This window comes from Rhinatrema bivittatum, chromosome 7, assembly GCF_901001135.1.
Source record: "Rhinatrema bivittatum chromosome 7, aRhiBiv1.1, whole genome shotgun sequence".
Taxonomy (NCBI): Eukaryota; Metazoa; Chordata; class Amphibia; order Gymnophiona; family Rhinatrematidae; genus Rhinatrema; species Rhinatrema bivittatum.
Genome location: NC_042621.1, coordinates 95,551,658 through 95,570,784, shown reverse-complemented (window position 1 = coordinate 95,570,784; position 19,127 = coordinate 95,551,658). Strand labels below are relative to the sequence as shown.

At 44.9% G+C, this 19,127-nt stretch overlaps 1 protein-coding gene across 1 annotated transcript in view; it reads left to right on the top strand.

The window, feature by feature from the left end:
- Positions 1 to 19,127, top strand: part of FAM192A (family with sequence similarity 192 member A) — a 64,017-nt gene that overhangs the window by 20,493 nt on the left and 24,397 nt on the right. The window contains exons 4-5 of the mRNA XM_029608732.1: positions 457 to 578; positions 4,344 to 4,477. Of these exons, the coding sequence (XP_029464592.1) occupies positions 457 to 578; positions 4,344 to 4,477 (256 nt within the window). The remainder of the gene's footprint in view (positions 1 to 456; positions 579 to 4,343; positions 4,478 to 19,127) is intronic.

Sequence of the window (19,127 nt, the reverse complement as noted above, 5' to 3'; positions counted from 1 at the left end):
ACAGTAGCAAGAAAATGCTTTACAAAAAACACAGTGATATTAAAACAGAGGTTGTAGCTACAGGGGTGGAACTATATACAAAAAACATAGATAGTAACAAAACATTTGTATGAGTTGGATTCTTGCAGGGTTTGGATTGGCTAAAAATATAGGGGAGTTGGGTAGGAAATGTATAATAAAATAGAAAGTTACATAGGGACCTGGTGAAGGGGGGAGGGCATTGAAAAGAGGGTTAAGTGTATGCTAGTAGGAAGAGCCAGGTTTTTAGTTTTTATTTGAACTTTTGTGGGATTGTTTATAAGGGATGTTGGCCTCTATGAACTACATACAGTTTTATAATTCCCCTCCTTAGGCAATACCGTAACTCCTGCCATAGGAGCCGACTTCAAAAGGTCTCTTTCTGCCATCACATTTCTCAGTTTTTATGTCTGCTTTGTTTCCTCTCTTTGTACTCAGAGAATATGGTGCGAGGTTTGAATGAAGAGGAGACAAACTTCCTTGGTGAAGTCTCCAGGAAACAGCAGCTAATAGAACAGCAGCGAAGAGATGAAGAAAGGAAAGAGCTGAACGAATACAGAATATCCTTTGCTGTGAAGGGTTCAGTGCTGGGCAGAACCTGGAGATACTGCTGGGTGTAATAGGGGCCTCATTTACCCACGTTCCCCTTGCCATTCACCCGGGTCTGGTAGTTTGATGATGATTTTGCGTTCCGCAGTGTTTGAATTCAGAGTCCTTTAACACATCCTAAGCCATGGGAACAGTCCGAGCGTGGTGCTTATTAAAGACTGTGACTTTTAGGCCCGTTCTCTCCATGTATGAGCCTGTGACATGGCTTATTTCAGGGAAGAAAGGCAGAACAGTCTGTCAAGCAGATTCCTGAACCTTGTCAGCCAAGATTGTGGGAGGCCGGGCTCTTTACTTGGCAACACTAGTAATAACCTCTTCTTTTTCCTTTGTTGTGGTTTTTTTTTTTTTTAACTGCCACATGGTTTAGCAGGAATTTTCTGTCAGTTAATGCCTGTAGTTTAAACCATGAATCTGATTTTTTTTTCATTACTGACATCAGAGTTTTTGGGAGCCGTGCAGTGTGGAGGAAACTCTCTCTTTTGTTTCAGTGGGCAGCGGACATCTTCCATTTTTTTTCTGTTTTGGCCTGGCAGTTTTCTCCTCCTCCTTTGGGCTTCCAGCTCATTTGGAACCGGCCTCTATTGGGCTGTGGTGCCATGAACCTTCATTCAGGGGGCTTTCCCCCTTGTTTTATAATCTCGCCCCCTCCCCACCCACCCTCTGAGGAATGCGCTATCTGCACCCGGAGTCTGCCAGTAACTGTCACCTTTGTGCAATGGCTGACACTCCTCCTCCTTCCCCTGCCCACCCCACCTTAGGGACTGTGAGCGCTGCCTTGACATCATTTCTTGGGCAGCAAAAGCCAGGCCTGGAGATTGAATGCAGGCGCTCGATGAGGCAGGGCTCAGCTCTTGCCACTAAGCCACCAACTTGACCCATGTCCCATTTTCTGACAGATAACCACTGAAATGACCAACAGGGAAGGCATTTTCTGCCAGCTGATGCCCCAGAAGGAAAAGCTGAGTGAACCCTCTAGGGTAATAACAGAAAAGTGTGACCCTGAAGATCATTATTACTATTATAAACAAATTATAAACAAATTGAAATAAAAAAAAAAATGTCCATTTTTTTCACAATTGCCACGATTATTTACTCGTGAGGTTCTTGCCAATCATGTAGCTCTTAAATAGTGTTGGGTTGCTAGACAAAATGGAAAATTCTCTATTTACTGTCCTAGGCAGTGGTTTGCAATCGGAGGTACATGGAAGCCTTTCCTGGGGTACCCAGCCAGTCCTCTACCACCAAGCTGCAAGAGACGGCCACCCGCCACTGTGAGGCAAGAGCCAGTCTTGTGGCTCTCAGTGGTCCCTTGCCAGCAGTGAGCTGTACGGCTACCTAGAATACCTGCAGGCGCCACCATAATGCTAGCTGCCATCTTCCTTCTCTCCCTAGACCTGCGTACACCGCCTGAGCCTGCAGATGTGACCACTACTTTATCTGTTGCTACCTAGGCCTTCTGGCTGATAAGCTTATGGAGCAGTTGCTTCTAACTCTGTAAGGTGAGGAGAGCAGGAGAGGCACCAGGCTGAGGGAATGAATAGACTTAATGTTTGATTTGGTCCCTGTTAATAGCAGCAAACGAGAGGCAAAAAACGACCCCACGAATCTGCAAATACAAAAATAGACATGCTGGAAGAAATCAAACAAAATGTGTATTTTAATTAAACATTACAGTGCACATAAACTAATTTTAATAAAACTTCGCAAAACATATATTGAAAAATTAAAATCTGTAAGAACCAGTTCAAAGCAAGTTATTGTTTAACCTGGAAGTCCCCAACTTGTGGGTGAAATAATTTTTTATTTTAGAAAAGATCAGGTGCTAACCTCTGAGGGCTCAAGGTAGAATTTACAGCTATCATGTCCTTTGTGCCTTGATGATACTTAAATTATATTATATTGGAGATGCACTAACCAGCTACAAGGTGATTAATGGGGATGGCTGTAAGTACTTTACATGACCATTAGGTGTCCTCATTGCACTGTACGTGCACTATGTACAGTGGATTACTAGAGGAAGAGTCTTTTTGGCTTGGCAGTTTTCTCTTGCTGCTTTTGGCTACCAGCTCAATGGGAACTGCTTTCTGTGGTGCTATGAGCCTACATTTGCAGCTACCTTGTTTGTACCCATTTTAACTTAAGCTTCCTTCTGACTCTCCTTGCCGTTGGAATGACAGACCTTGGCTTCCTGTTGAATGCAGTGTCCACGCACCCCAAGTGTTGCTCTTGTACACTCTCTGTAGGACTCCCTCCCCTGGGGCTGGGAATTGAATGCGGGTTTCTAGGCACAATACTGCCACAGAACCATTGGGCCTCCTCCAGAATGTGACATTTTATATTGCACCTTATATCCAAAGGGATCTAGACAGAGCAGAGGCCACACCACAAACCATACGAAATAAGACTTAAGAACCTAAATTTTGTAAACCTGAGAAGAGCAGAGAGAGAAGGGATCTCATAGAGCAGTTCCAAAACCTCGAAGTGCATAATCCTAGAATAAGATATCATGATATGAGGCTCTAAAGGGGTAGAATCAGGCATAACATTAGAGCGAGGCATCACAGAGTGGCTTCCCACTGGAGGTGTAAAAAGTCACAGAATTCAAGAAGGCATAAGATAAGCAGGGAGGATCCCTAGCTGCGAAGATGTAGATCAACTGGGGTGTCTGGCAAGGCAAAAGGAAGTACATAGTTAGGCGCTGTGGTTCCTATCTGCCGACCTATTCTCTGTTTCTAATCCATCTCTGGAGTGGATGGTCCTAATAACATGACAAGCCACATGAAGCAGAAATGTGAGAACTACTGAGGCCAGGGCTCATTTCTACTTAGTTACTACACTGATCCTTTAAAGTATTGAAAGGTTCCTCTTGATAAGTTTATCAGAAAAGGCACCACCTAGTTTCAATTTTACCTTCACTTATTACCTTTTTTAGATCTGTGCTTTCACACGTCTTATTCTCTCCAGTATTTATCATAATCAGAACATGCCTCGTGCACCGTCCTTTCCGTTGTGGCCTCCCCTATTTGACCAGAAATAGATCCCATTCTTTTTCAGTTGCCCATTGTGTCATATTAGGTTTTTTTTTAGTTTCAGTTCTTTGGTTTGGTCTTGATCCATTTAATTTCCTCTTATAATCGCCTTACTTTTCCTAAAGCTTTCTCATTTCTTTGCAGTACTGCCTTTCTTTACTAACACTGGCTGGAACATTTCTTATTCAGCTAACCTTTTACTTTGGGGGAAAAACAAAACTACAAGCGTTTTCTGTCCTAAAAGCATTCCTGAAAACCAGTTGTCGTTTCCTGCTTCCAGCTGCCGTTTAAACAGCAGCCAATCAGAAAGAGTAACTGGTTGGACAACTGCCTACCCCACAACTGCTCTTTGGATGCATTTTATGTTCACTGAACAGCTGGGAGTGGGTTGAGGAATAAATATGTGCTTTTTAATCATTCTTTTCCCTTGTTCACCAGGCTTTGCCTTCAGTTATTTTAAAGTACAACTCCTAGCGCTACAGGTTAGCAGTGGGTTGCTGAATCTCGGCTAGATGACAGGATGACCTTGAAGAGGAAGATTATCAGTCTCTAACTTGTGTCCTAGGTATCTGAGTATGCTTTGTGGGGTGGCTTCTTAGTCTGGAGGTTGAGATGTAAAGTTAGACTCCGTCTGCAGTAGTGAGGCAGTCTGTGTTTGCTGTTTTCGACCCTTAATGTTTGGCTTACAGTGCCCTGGCAAGAGTGGGTGGAAGCACAGATGCTAAGAAGGAAGCAGAGAGGAAGCCAGCCATAAAAGCAGTGGAGAACAAGAGCCGCTTCTCTCAGGCTAAGCTGCTGGCCGGCGCTGTAAAGCACAGAAGGTTAGTTGTATATCTCACCGTACCACAACATAGTATGGAACACGTAGATGTTTGTCGCAGAAGCTTATTGTGAATTTCAAGACCAAGATGGGCTAAAAATATATTATTATTAGTTATCCACCACAGTTTGGATAAGGAGTATTGTCTTCCTGCATTGTCCTCCACGCTTCTGGATAGCTGAGCATGCAACATCCCCTTTTTAGTTTACACACAGCACCCTCCCTTTTCCAACCACAAGGTCCCACAATAATTCAAATAACCCCCAACATGAGTGCAGTTGTTTTCTGAACATCTAGTCCCTATGGCCTTTCTGGACATCTTCCCACCCGCACCATCCTATCACACTGATCTAATCAACATGTGGAGTTTGTAGCCTGCCAGAAAAATCTGGCTATGTGAGTAGGGTTGCCAACTGGCTTCAGATTTTCAGGACAAGTCCTGGTTTTACTCCCCTGCATTCATATATTTGTCTTGCTTTTCTTAGGGAATAAAATAGGGACATCAGAATAAGTCCCAGCATGCAATGGGGTAAAACCAGGACTGGATCAGCCTGTCCTGACAATCTGGAGCCAGTTGGCAACCCTGTATGCGAGTGCCTATGTTTCTGCTGGGTCTATACTTGCAGCCTGCCAGACAGACCTGGTTATGTGAGTGCTTGTGTTTCCACTAGAATGTCTAGTTCTAGTCATTACTGTACATTTTCAATGACATTTTTAAGCTTCTGCAAACAAATAAATGAAGGCTTTTTCAATTTACCTGATGCATCATGTGGCCCAGACTTCTCTACACCCTTTTTATTTATTTATTTAGTTGTTTTTATATACCAACATTCATTGGAGTATATCACATCGGTTTACTTTATAACTGTTGGAAATAGTAAAACTAAGGTGTCTTACTATTGATACATTGTAACATTGCGAAACATAAAAAAAACTTAAAAACTAAGATGACTAATACATTATAACATATAGGCATTTAACTTAAGGCTAAGGTGTATTATTATTGATACATGGTAACATTGAAGCATTGGAACATAATAGCATTGATATATCGAAAATGTATGAGATGATGTTGATTGCTGAGAGGATAGAATACTTGTATCTGCTATGGGGCATGGGCGGAGTAGTTAGATTAGTCTGGGTGTTGGTAGGCTTTTTGGAATTGCCAGGTTTTCAGGTTTGTTTTTGAATGATTGGGTGGAGGGTTCCAGTCTTAGTTGGGTAGGCAGCTTGTTCCAGAGGGATGGGCCTGCTACTGAGATGGTGCATTTTCTGGTGGAGGTGAGGTGGGCTAGTTTTGTGTGAGTGATGGCAAGCAGGTCAGTGTTTTGAAATTGCAGGTTTCTCTGGGAGTCATGATGCTGGGGAGAGTCCTTTAGCCATTTGGGATTTTTATTATTAATGGTTTTGTGTAGGAGAGTTAGGATTTTGTATTGTGCCCTGTATGTTACGGGGAGCCAATGGAGTTCTTTTAGTAAGGGGGTGATGTGTAGGAGTGATTGTTGTTTGCAAGAGATCTGGCTGCTGCGTTTTGCAGAAGCTGGAGGGGTTTGGTGGAGGAGGCTGGGAGTCCGAGGAGGAGGGAGTTACAGTAGTCCAGTTTGGAAAGTATGAGGGACTGGAATACAGTGCGGCAATCATGGTTGAATAGTAGGGGTTTGAGTTTTTTGAGGACTTGGAGCTTGTAATAGCCCTCTTTGATTGTTAAGTTTATGTGTTTCTTCATGTTGAGTTCAGAGTCCAGAGTGATACCAAGGTCTTTTACTTCGTTGGAGAAGTTGTTTGGTTGTATGGACACAATGTCTTTGATGATCTTTGTGGTGGGTTTGTTGGAAATGTGTAGTATTTGTTTTTTTGTGGTTGAGTATGAGTGATATCTGAGTAAGGAGGTTTTTTTTCTTTGGATGGAGAGGGATTCCCATAAAGAAATGGTGTTTGGTATGTTTTCTTTGATGGGGAGTAGGATCTGGACATCGTCTGCGTAGATGTAATAGTGGAGGTCCAGGCTGGAGAGGAGTTTGCAGAGGAGGAGTATATATAAAGATAGCGCTGGCCAGTCAGTACTCCTCCCATGTGACAGGCAATGGCACGGATACCCTGTCACATGGTAAGGGCAAAGGGCCATTGGCGCCATCTTTATGAGTGACAGCTGACGGCCCGAGAATGGGAGATCGCTCCTGGGACCACCAGGTAATTTTAAAATGTTTTGGGGGGACCGGGAGGGTGGGGGAAGCTAAGGGGTCATTTTTAAAGGGTCGGGTGGGTTTTTGTTTTTTTTATCGGGCCATCGGCGCCATTTTTGAGTGGCAGCCAAATTGGCGCCAATGGCCCGAGAGCGGGAGATCGGTCCCCGCGCCCCCACTGGACCACCAGGTACTCGTAAAAAGTTTTAGGAGGGTGGGGGAAGGTAAGGGATTAGTTTTATAAGGTCGGGTGGGTTTAGGTTTTGGTGTGCCAGTTTAGGTTTTGGTGTGCCGGTTTTCCCGCCCTCCCCCCATTTTTCACGATAAATCGGGGAAAATTTATATTGTATCGCGCACTCTAACGATTTTTGACGATTTAAAAAATATTGGACGATTTTTTTAAATCGTCAAAAAACAATTCACATCCCTAATATATATATATATATATATATATATATATATATATATATATATATATATATATTGAACAGGGTGGAGGAGAGTGAGGATCCTTGAGGTATGCCGTGGGGGAGCGGGAATTGTTTTGATTCGGAGTTGTTGAGGTGAACTTTGTAGGATCTGTTAGGTAGGAGCCAAACCATTTAAGGGTGTTTTCTCCTAGCCCAATCTTCATTAGTCAGGTTAGTAATATGTTGTGATTTACGGTATCGAAAGCGGCAGAGATGTCCAGTAGTATCAGAAGGTAGGAGTGACCGGTGTCGATGCCTCGTAGGGCTGTGTCTGTGAGTGACAGAAGGAGAGTCTTGGTGCTGAGAGATTTCCTGAATCCGTGTTGGGAGGGGTGCAGTACATTATGGCTTTCCAGGTATTCCGAGAGTTGGAGGTTCACATGTTTTTCCATGATCTTGTGTGTTTTTCCATTGTGTTCCATGGTAAAATCATAGTAATACACATATTTCTTTTTGCTAGAGCAATGTGACAAAGCATGAAAATATATTTGTGTTTGCTAAATTATAGTGAGGTTTATAAAATTATGTATTGTGGAAGAAATTAATAGGGAATGGCTACTGAATAATAATGATATTTCCTAGTGTGTAGCCAGATGGACTCAGGACCAGTGGGTTATGTGCTCTTCTGCTAGCAGATGGGAGATGGAGTCAGATTTCAAAGCTGACGTCACCCTAGATATACCGCTGTAGTGACCTCAGCTCTTCAGTATCTCTCCGTCTCCTAGCAGATGCATACACTATCCCATACACTAGCACAGTGTTAGAGAAATTGCAGCAAAGAGAAGAAATTCTTACCTTAAAGAGGATCGAGCCCGTTCTCCTGCGGTGATACCTAAGGATCCTTCCCCCAGTTGAGAATTTCTGAGGTGATTTTCAATATCCCTCAGAGGTGTGCCTTGGTCTGGTAGCCGGCTCCCAGCGTGGACTTAGCCACTAGAGGGGCTGAAAGGCAGCGGGTGCATAACAGAGTGCGGAGGTGAAGGCTAAGCCCTCTCCCCTGCAGCTGGAGACCGTCCCTGCACGCGACCAGTAAGCGCCGAGACCAGGTAAGAAGGAAACTTTAACTTAAGGTCTCCAGTCTTCGGGGCTCAGAGTGCCATACTGACTCAGTTTTCCATCCGGCGAGGTAAAAGGGAGGACTGATCGGGTTGAGCAGCCTTGGTTGGGCTAGGCCCCGGTCCGGTGCAGGGGTCCAGACATGTGAAGACCCTCAACGGCGCAATCTTATGAGCGGGGGACGTCAGCGCCATCTTCCCTCCTCGGCTGTTGGTATGCGCGGGGCAGACCCGGACGGTCAGTGCGCCCAACTTGCTCGTCGCTAACATAGCCGCGCACATAACGGCGTGCACAGCTGTGCGCAAACTTACATATGCGCATATCGAAGCACATTACCTGTGCGTCTATACACAGAAGCAATGGTACCGGTGGCAAAGAAGCTCCGAAGGTTCTCCCTTTGCACAGCTTGCCACATCAGAGCCACACAGCCTGAACTGGAATCCTGCCTGTGTCATCATTGTGAAGAAGCCCAGGGGGGACCAAAGCCTGGTCCTTCACAGTCTGAGGATGGGTCAGGAACTACTCCATATGACAGCACTCCGGACCTATGCAACTCCGAAATGGCGTCTTCTCCACAAGAGGGCATTTCAGGGGCCCCTACTCAGACTCCCCCTGGGGCTAATATGGACCCAGGGGCCTTCTCCTGGTTGGAAATTTTCCAGGGACTGCAAGCCTTCGTTCAGGTGCAATCAGCCCCGGCTGCGACCCAGGTGGAACTCCAGCCGGGAGCACCTGACCCTCCCAGCCCTGCTCAGGTGCCTTGAGACATGCCTCACCTCACCAAGAATTTTCCTGACAGGAACCCATACACCTCAGATGATTATGGTGGCTCACTGGAGGAAGGGGAAATCCCTCCAGGCCTGGAACCATACAGAACTATGCTTCGCTTCATCTACAGGGATTAATTACCAGCTTTTGTTTCCCAGACTCTGAAGACTCCAGGCATGGATCCTATGGCGGAACCAAAGAAGAACCCGATTTTGGTGTCCCTTCGTAAGGCCTCATGCTATTTTCCAATGATGGAAGCCATCCAGGAACTGATTGACCTGGAGTGGGATACCCCAGAGGCAAACTTTAAAGGAGGTCGGGCCTTGGAAGCCTTGTACCCTCTGGAAACAGCGACCAAGGAACTCCTGCATTTCCCAAAAGTGGACGCCATGGTCTGCGTCGGCTCGAAGCGAACAACCATTCCCGTTGAGGGAGAGCAGCATTGAAGGATACGCAAGGTAGACTATTAGAATCCATTCTTAAGCAAGCCTTCGACGCAACAGCAATGACACTGCATATCGCTTCCTGCTGCGCACTGGTGGCACGCTCCTGTTTGCTCCTCTCGAGAGAGGCAGATGACTCCGGAATGGACACTGGTGAGACGATGAACCTGCAGCAGCCTTCCTGAAGGGCGCAAGCTCAGACCTGGTGCGTACCTCAGCAAGATGAGTAGCCTTGGTAGTGGCAGCCAGAAGGCAGTTATGGTTGCGGAACTGGTCTGCAGACGCAACTTCTAAGGTGAATCTCACAAGAATGCCCTTTAAGGGATCTTTCCTGTTCGGAAGCGAATTAGGGAAATTAGCCAGCAAGTGGGGCAAATCTCCAGTGCCTCAGCTACCGGAAGACAGAGGAAAAGGATTCCAGCGTCCTTCTCCCAAAAGAACTAGGGGCAGAGGCTTCCAACGCTTTTGACCCTACAGGAATTTGTCGTTCCAGGTACCTCTTCCCTCCGGAAGGTCCCAGTCCTTTTGGAACCGACAAACCAAGAGAGAAACAGGTCCGGGGGCAGGCTCGAACCGAGCTCCTCAATGAAAATGGGCTGACCCATCCACAGGAAGAGGAAATAGTGGGTCGATTTCCCTCTTCTACAAAGATGGTTCAAAATCATGATGGACAAATGGGTACTAAACATCATTCGAGAAGGTTATTCTCTGGAGTTTCGCAGCATCCCTCGGGACAAATTTAGGATATCACCCTGCCACTCCCACATCAAGAGACTGGCAGTGGAATCCACTCTGACAAGACTACTCAGCCTGAAGGCTATAACTCCGGTACCTACACCGCAGCAAAATACGGAGCGTTATTCCATCTATTTTATTGTTCTCAAGAAAGAGGGATCATTCCGACCCATCTTGGACCTCAAGAATGTCAGTCGTCATCTGCGGGATACTACATGTCTGCATGGAGACTCTCCACTCCGTAATAATGGCAGTACAACCGGGAGAGTTCCTAACCTCCCTGGACCTCTCCGAAGCCTACCTTCACATCTCAGTCCATCAAGACCACCAGCGTTTTCTACGCTTTGAGGTACTGGGACACCGTTACCAGTTCTGAGCGCTACCCTTGAGCCTGGCAACCGCCCCCAGAACATTCTCCAAAATTATGGTGGTTGTAGTGGCAACACTGAGGAAGTAAGAGATCTTGGTACACCCTTACTTGGTACACCCTTACTGGCTGATCAGGGCAAAATCTTCAGAAGAGAGCCTGCAAGTGACCAGCAGAGTCAAGAACCTACTGCAGGAACTCAGTTGGGTCGTGAACACGGTCAAGAGCAGTCTGCAGCCCTCTCAGTCTTTAGAGTACCTGGGGGCCTGTTTTGACACCAAACAGAACAAGGTCTTCCTCCCTCCCCCGAGGAGGAGAAAGTTGATGGAGCAGTTTTGACGATTGATGACCAGTACGTGCCCCAAGGTATGGGACTATCTTCAAGACCTCAGGCTCATGGCATCTACCCTGGAGGTTGTACCATGGGCAAGGGATGACATGCGACCACTCCAATGCTCCTTACTGTCACGCTGGAATCCACTGTCCCAAGACTACTCAATTCGCCACCAACTACCAGCAGAGGTACGTTCTCAGGTTCAGTGGTGGAACAGGAAGACCACCTAAGCAGAGGGGTAAGCCTATCCCCACCGAACTGGATCGTGCTTACCACAGACGCAAGCCTCCGAGGGTGGGGAGCCCACTTTCAGGAACTGACGGCCTAGGGACATTGGAACAAGGAAAAAGTGGGATGGAACATAAACCGCCTGGAAGCTCTGGCAGACTAGTGTGCCTGCGAGGGAGGAACCAGGAGCCAGCAGGTGTCTCTGGAAATAGACCCCCTCATTGCATGGGTGGAGGTAAACCTACAGAGGATCTCGGCCTCCCACATCGCAGGGAAAGACGACGTCTCAGCGGACTTCCTTAGTAGAGAAAGCCTAGACACGGGGGAATGGGCGCTGTCGACCAGAGCCTTCCAACTGATAGTAAATCACTGGGGCCCCCCAGCCATGGACCTCCTGGCCACACCTCTCAATGCCCAAGTCTCTAGGTTCTTCGGCTGCAGACGAGAGCCACACTCCCAAGGAATCGATGCCCTCGTCCAGACCTGTCCAGAGGATAACTTACTGTATGCCTTCCCTCCATGGTCTCTATTGGGCAAGATCATCCGCAAGATAGAACATCACAGGGGACTAGTTCTACTAGTGGCCCTGGATTGGCCAAGATGCTCATGTTACGCAGACATGCAAAGACTCCTTGCAGGGAGCCCTCTGTGCCTACCTCCACACAGGGACCTTCTCCAGCAGGGCCCGATTCTTGACGAAGATCCGTCTCGATTCTCTCTTACGGTTTGGCCTTTGAGAGGACTCGCCTGAAGCGAGGTTACTTGATTGACACCCTGCTCCGCGCGCGGAAATTCTCAACGTCTCTGGCATACATACGGATCTGGAGAATATTCGAAGCCTGGTGCGAGGACCGCGGGGTATTCCCGCGAACGACCAAGATTCCCATGATTTTGGAATTTCTACAGGATGGTATGAAGAAAGGGTTGTCACTCAACTCCCTCAAGGTTCAAGTAGCAGCCTCTCCTGCTTCAGAGCCGAAGTGAACGGAATCCATCTATCAGCTCATCCAGACTTGTCCCGTTTCCTAAAAGGGGTTAAGCAACTTCGACCACCCCTAAAGTGGACAGTTCCCCTATGGAACCTCAATCTGGTATTGGACTTTCTAGCGGGGGCTTCCTTCAGACCAATGCGCAGTCTGTCACTATGCCTCTTAACATGAAGACGGTATTCCTGGTGGCAATATGTTCAACCCGGCGCATCTCTGAGCTACAGGCATCAGTCTTGGAATTGATTATTTTCAACATTATCATCCAGCGAAGCTCGAGGAATGGTCTAGAGACTGGTAGTTAAGATTTAACGCTAAAAAATGCAAAATAATGCATTTAGGCTGCAAATGGAGAGGTACAGTATTGGAGGCAAAACTTTTCTAAGCACCAAAGAAGAGCAGGATCTGGGGGTGATTTGTTTCTGATGATTTTAAGACAGCCAGATAGGTGGATAAAGCAACAGTAAAAGCCAGAAAGATGCTTAGCTACATCGGGAGAGGTGTGGTCAGCAGAAAAGAGATGTGATATTGCCCCTGTATTAGATCCCTGGTGAGACCTCATCAGGAATACAGTGTACAATGCTGGAGGCCACACTTTGAAAAAGATATAAACTGGTGGGAAGGTGGGTACTAGAGTGATCGGTAGCCTTCATTTTAAAGCATATGGGGATAGACTTAAAGATCTCCTCAAGTATTTATTTATTTAAAAACTTTTCTATACCGTCAAGTTAGATAACCATAAGGGCACAACAATGAAACATATGGATGGTATAGATTACAAATTGGTTATGTGCCATCATAGTACGGTAACAATTCATAATTATAAACTAAGTGTGTATGTTAAGCTTGTTTGTTGGGAACATATTAGGCGGTTTGGTTTTATCATTACTATGCATTGGTAGGTTAAAAATAACAGCTTCTAACTTAGTGCATCTTTATTCATCATCTGTTTTTCTCCTTCTCTTTATCTTTATAAAAAGCTTGTTTAAAAAGCCAGGTTTTCAGATAGGTTTTGAAAATTTTCAAATTTCTCTGCAGTCTTATTTCGAGTGGCATGGTGTTCCATAGTACGGGACCAGCCAGTGACAGTGCTCTTTCCCGTACTTGCGTGAGATGTGCTGTTTTGACAGAGGGGATGGTTAGAGTCTTATTAGCAGATCTCAGGTTTCTCTGTGGAACATGGACGCGTAGTGCTGTTAAGCCAGACGGCTTTTTCATCGTGGATTAGTTTATGGATTATACATAATGCCTTGTATTGTATTCTTTGTTCAATTGGAAGCCAATGAAGTTCAGCAAGTGTTCCTGTAATGTGGTCATTTTTTTTTTGCCAGTCAAAATTCTAGCAGTGGAATTTTGCAGTATTTGCAGTGGCCGAATCGTAGATTGAGGTAGTCCTAATAGCAGGGAATTACAGTAATCTGTGCTTGTGAATATCATTGCTTGTAGAACAGTGCGGAAATTGTTTGTCGTTAAAAGAGGTTTTAGTCTCCTCAGGATCATAAGTTTTGTGTATCCTTCCTTTATTTTCTGTGAGATGTGTTGTTTCATGTTTAGTTCAGGGTCAACTATTACTCCTAGATTTCTTGTTTTTATTGCAAACTCAATGTCTTGAATTTTTTTTGTTATGAGTGTTGGTTGTATATGGTGAGTGTTTTTTCGTTCAGGGTGTAAGAACTCGGTTTTGTCAATGTTAATTACCAGTTCCATCTGGTTTAGGAGTTGTCTGATTATTTCAAGATACATATTGGCTAGTTTCATTGTTTCTTCAATGGTGTTTACAATGGGTAATAATAGTTGCATATCGTCAGCGTATAAGTAGTCGAGTATCCTTGATCTATGAATGTATGTATATTGTGAACCATTGTGATCTTTACTGGAATGATGGTATATAAAATGCTTAAAGAAAGAAATAAACATGTATATCCTAGAGGAAAGGCAAGATATGTAAATATCTCAAAGGTTTCCATGCACAGGAGATAAGCCTCTTTCAACTGAAAGGAGGCTCTAGAACAAGGGGCCATGGGATTTAGGAATAGTCTTAGGAAATATTTCTTTAGAGAGGATAGTGGATGCATAGACTGACCTCCCAGTAGAGGTATAAATGGTATCTGAATTCAAGACAGAATGGTATCCCATTCTGTCTTGAATTCAGATAGAAATATTTCCTAAGACTATTCCTAAATCCCATGGCCCCTTGTTCTAGAGCCTCCTTTCAGTTGAAAGAGGCTCATCTCCTGTGCATGGAAACCTTTGAGATATTTACATATCTTGCCTTTCCTCTAGGATATACATGTTTATTTCTTTCTTTAAGCATTTTATATACCATCATTCCAGTAAAGATCACAATGGTTCACAATATACATACATTCATAGATCAAGGATACTCGACTACTTATACGCTGACGATATGCAACTATTATTACCCATTGTAAACACCATTGAAGAAACAATGAAACTAGCCAATATGTATCTTGAAATAATCAGACAACTCCTAAACCAGATGGAACTGGTAATTAACATTGACAAAACCGAGTTCTTACACCCTGAACGAAAAAACACTCACCATATACAACCAACACTCATAACAAAAAAAATTCAAGACATTGAGTTTGCAATAAAAACAAGAAATCTAGGAGTAATAGTTGACCCTGAACTAAACATGAAACAACACATCTCACAGAAAATAAAGGAAGGATACACAAAACTTATGATCCTGAGGAGACTAAAACCTCTTTTAACGACAAACAATTTCAATCTAGGGGCTCTCTAAGGGAGTGATGGGAATTGTAAGGGCTAAATAAATTGGATGGATGGGCAGACTAGATAGGCCATATGATCTCTTTCTGCTGTCATGTTTCTGTGTTATTTAAACAGTTACTTGTGCAGACAACAGAAAGGACCCAGTCGTGGGTTTACATAGCAGAGGCTGACTGAAAAGGAATAGGTTGAAAAGAGGTGTTTCTGGAGACATTTCAGATATACCTTGCCTTAAGCCACGAAATGCATTAGCTCTCTTTCCTTATGCATGAGACTCCTCTTTTTTATAATATGCAGTCACTCGGCTGCAAGGCATCCATCTCCTATTGAAAAAGGAAGGGAGACAATATTAAGCAGGCTTGAGTTGTGATCTAAGGACATGGAGACAAAAAAATGTGCCCACAAGTCTGTCCCACACATACTTACCAAAAGAGTTATTGGGCATGAGTCTGTAGGAGTCATTGGGGGAAAACCCTAGCACTCTCACAAACAGAAAAACTACTTATTAAACTGGAATAACAACCTGCCAATTTCTTAGCAATCTGCAAGACTGGAAGAACTGCTGACGTGCAAGGCCAGTGTGTTCAGCTGAAATAATTGGCACATTTTCCCATCTAAACACTTTATTCTTCCCTCACAGCTGTCTTCTCCATGCAAGGACAACATTTACTGGATACTAGCCAAACATCTCTCCCTTAAACAAACCATGCAGTCCTCCATCCCGTCATTGGTGTCGTGGCCTCATTGTCTTGCAACCCCCTTCCATATAAACCAGCAAGGCTAGGGGCACTGGCCCCTTGAGACTCATTATCATACATGTTAGCTAGCAATAATGCCTTCCATTGTAGGATACCCTGCACATCACCTGCTGACATTGCTTTGGATCCGGTATGCAGCTCTGTACACCTAGAGGGAGCCATGCTGGAAACCAGGAGTGGATACAGGGAGGTCATAAAACAATTTTCTAGCCCCCTTCTCTATAGACAACTGTTTAGAATTGCCAAAAAGCACAGCATGTCTGCCAGCTGTGTCTAAGCAGCACAAACAGCACTCGCCTCTTTAAAAACTAAGGTGCCTGATGGAAAGATCTTAACCAAGAAAGTAGCCATAAGAGTAGCAGTTGTTAGGCATTGGCAGTGCACTCTGATCATTCTGAGTTTATGCCAGGTAAATGTACAGCTCTTAATGTGAGGCCGTTATTGTTTCATGTGTTGGCAGTGATATGTCTAGCAATTAGTAATGATGAAAAAAGCATTGCAAGGCAGCATGACATCTAAAGTCATTTCAATAGATGCAGTTGACCTGCTTTTCTCACTACATTCTAAAAGTATTTGGGGCTCCGTGTGAGTGCCTCCTGCCTGCACTACTGCATTAGGCTGCAAAAGACAGCAGCATGAACCACACTAAATGCCAGAAAGTTTGACTGAATCATCCCAGTCAGAGCTCTATACTGGCTCCTGAAATGCTGCCGTGCCCTATTCAAAATCCTGGTCCTGGTATTCAGCACCCTCCGAGGCCTGGCACCACTCTCGCATCCCAAACACTCTTTCCCCCGCCCACTCTGCTTCTTACCTCAGGCCCGCTTACAGCTTCCGCCTACGAGCTGGCTGTCCTTTGGGCTTTGAGACGGATCCGGGAAGGTGGTAAGTGGGAAATGTGGTGGGAGCTTCCTGACCTTAGCAAATTTGAATGAGGGGGGATGGGAGGGGCCTGGTGAAGTTCTGGTTTAAATTGTGGGAGGGTGGTTGAGAGCCACGGGTGGCCCCTTTTTTTTTTTTTTTTAAAGTTGTTTGTTTTGTTTTGAGATGTCTTGGCTTTTTTTTTTTTTTTTTTGGTTCAGCAAATGAACTGAAATAAAATTAAAAAAAAAAAAAAAAGTTACTCCTCCCCACTCCCAGAAAATGAACTGAACGGACAATTTGGGGGCTGCACATCCCCATTAGAGATGGTTAAGATTCTCTTTGAATGTAAATTACTATGTAAATCATATTTGTCTACAGTGTCTGGTATAGTGTGGTTACAGTTGAAGGATGATGCAATGACAGCTGACATGGTGATGGGGAGCCTCTCCCTAGGCCATGAAAGAAGAGAGCCTGTATGAAAATAGTAATGAAAGAGATGGAGCAAGTTCAGACTAGGGCAGCAGTGGCCAGCTGGCATCTCACGAGCCATATATGGCTCTTTGGAGCACAAACAGCCACTCGCCAGTGAAGTCAACCTCTACTGCTGACTTATCTGCCTACTGCATGCTGCGAACCTTGCCCTTCTCAGCAGCCAGCTCGTAGGTGGAAGTTCCTTCACGTCTGCCTCCATGAAGCTTGAGTGGTAGGCCGCCATGGACCCCTTCTTGAAGTGGCCAAAGGCAGGGTCCAGTGGGACCCCATCCTGTGGTGGCCAAAAAAACAGGATGGATAGGGCCACTGCAGATCTCATCCCATGGCAGCCAAGGAAGAGACCTGGCATATAGTGGCTTTTCAGGAAAAGGCCCTGAGAGAGAGTGTCTGTGTGAGAGAGAAGCAGCATATGTGCATACATTTGTGAGAGAGATCCTGTGTGTGTGAGGGGGAGAGGGAGCCTGCATATGTAAGAGTGTGTATGTGTGAGAGCATGTATGTACGCATGTGTGAGAGGGGGGAGAGAGAGAGAGCATGTATGTGTAAGGGAGAGGGAGTATGTGAGAGCATATGTGAGTGTGTGAGAAAATTGACGTGTAAGTGTGTGTGAGATAGGATAAAGTTTCTATGTGGGTAATGCTTCCCTCAATCCACAACAATCTCAGAGTGACTGGAAATTAAAAGATCCCAGTATGGAGAGAGGGAGATTTTTTAATCCTTATTTTTCTTAAGTATTGGATATTATTTGTCTGCTGTTTTGAAATATTTTATTGGTGTTTGGGAAATATTAAAACACACTTGTGAGTGTTTAATTATTGGATGTTCTATTCATTGACTGCTTTCAAATATTTGTATTAGTATAGCTTTACTATTATGAATGTGCTGCTTTTTTATGAGGAATGGTGATTCTGTTTTTCCATATGCACTGCATAATATAGTCAGGCTTGTTGTGGTTTCCAGTTCAGTCGTTATTTGCACATTTCTATTTGTCTCTTTATTCTGTATTTGGTGGGACTCTGTCAGTGATTTGCATGTGTGAAGTATTCTGCTAGCACAGGGGTGACCAACCAACTCTCTTGAGCTGATTGCACTGGCTGTGGGACCAGTGAGTCTCCTGGAGAGTATGGATGCTGAGACGAGGTGGGAATGGGAAAGAGCGAGGGGTGTTAGACCCTCGCTGAGTGAGCACATGGGTAGCGTAAACATAACAGAATGTGTATGTGTGTCTCTCTGTCTTATAGACAATGTGTGTGTGTGTGTGTGTCTCTTTGTTTCAGAGAATGAGTGTATGTATGTGTAGAAGTGTCTTTGTGTCAGAGAGAGACTGGTAGGAGATTTAGAGAGAGTCTGCCTTTTCTTTTGGGGGTGGGGGGGGGTGGGGGGAGGAGAGTATGGTGGCACCCACTCGTGAGGAGCATGGTGGCTCTTTGCCTCTGTGAATTCTAGTTTTTGGCTCTCTATGTATGAAACATTGGCCACCCCTGAACTAAGGTATATACTTTCCAGAAAAAACAGTAGCTGCTAAACTAAAAAAAAAAAAACAAAACCAAACAAAGTCCTATAGAATCAGACCCTCTTCTCTTTTAAATGAATCCTAACTTGTTCATGTGTAGTATTTTCTATAAGTCTTTTATTTATGAATCACTAAGGCCTAGATTTATCAATCTGCTGTAAACATCGCATGCGATAGGAAAAGGGGCGCCACACGACGAGATTTGGACAGTGGTCTCTCTACCTGGGTAACATCAAGCTAGGATGAGAGATCATTGGACAAATCTCATCGTTGTGAGAGTTTCCTCACTCCGAAGGGCATCAAATTTTCACAAGAGTGCACTGTTCTGTTCTTACGTCTCTCTCTGCATGTAAAAGTGGCCTCTAACCCCTACACTACTACCTAAACCTCACCTCAAGTTACTTGGTGGGCCTCCTATAGTAGCATAAATAGCTGCTTATTGTGGCGCGAGTCTCTCTCTCTCTCTCCCGGCCCTTTCCCACTCTCCTCCCACATCTCAGGCCCTTCCCCAGCCTAAAAATGCCCAAAATGGAATTTGCGAAAAAAATTGCGTTATGGGCGTAACGCAATTGAAAAAAAGGGGTTAAAACTGCTATATTGTGCGTTATGGCTTCGCAGCCCTCCCCTTTTAAAAATGTGCATGGCACCATGCGTTATGGCGTTTCACAAGCGTTAAGCACCATAACGCGATTTGATG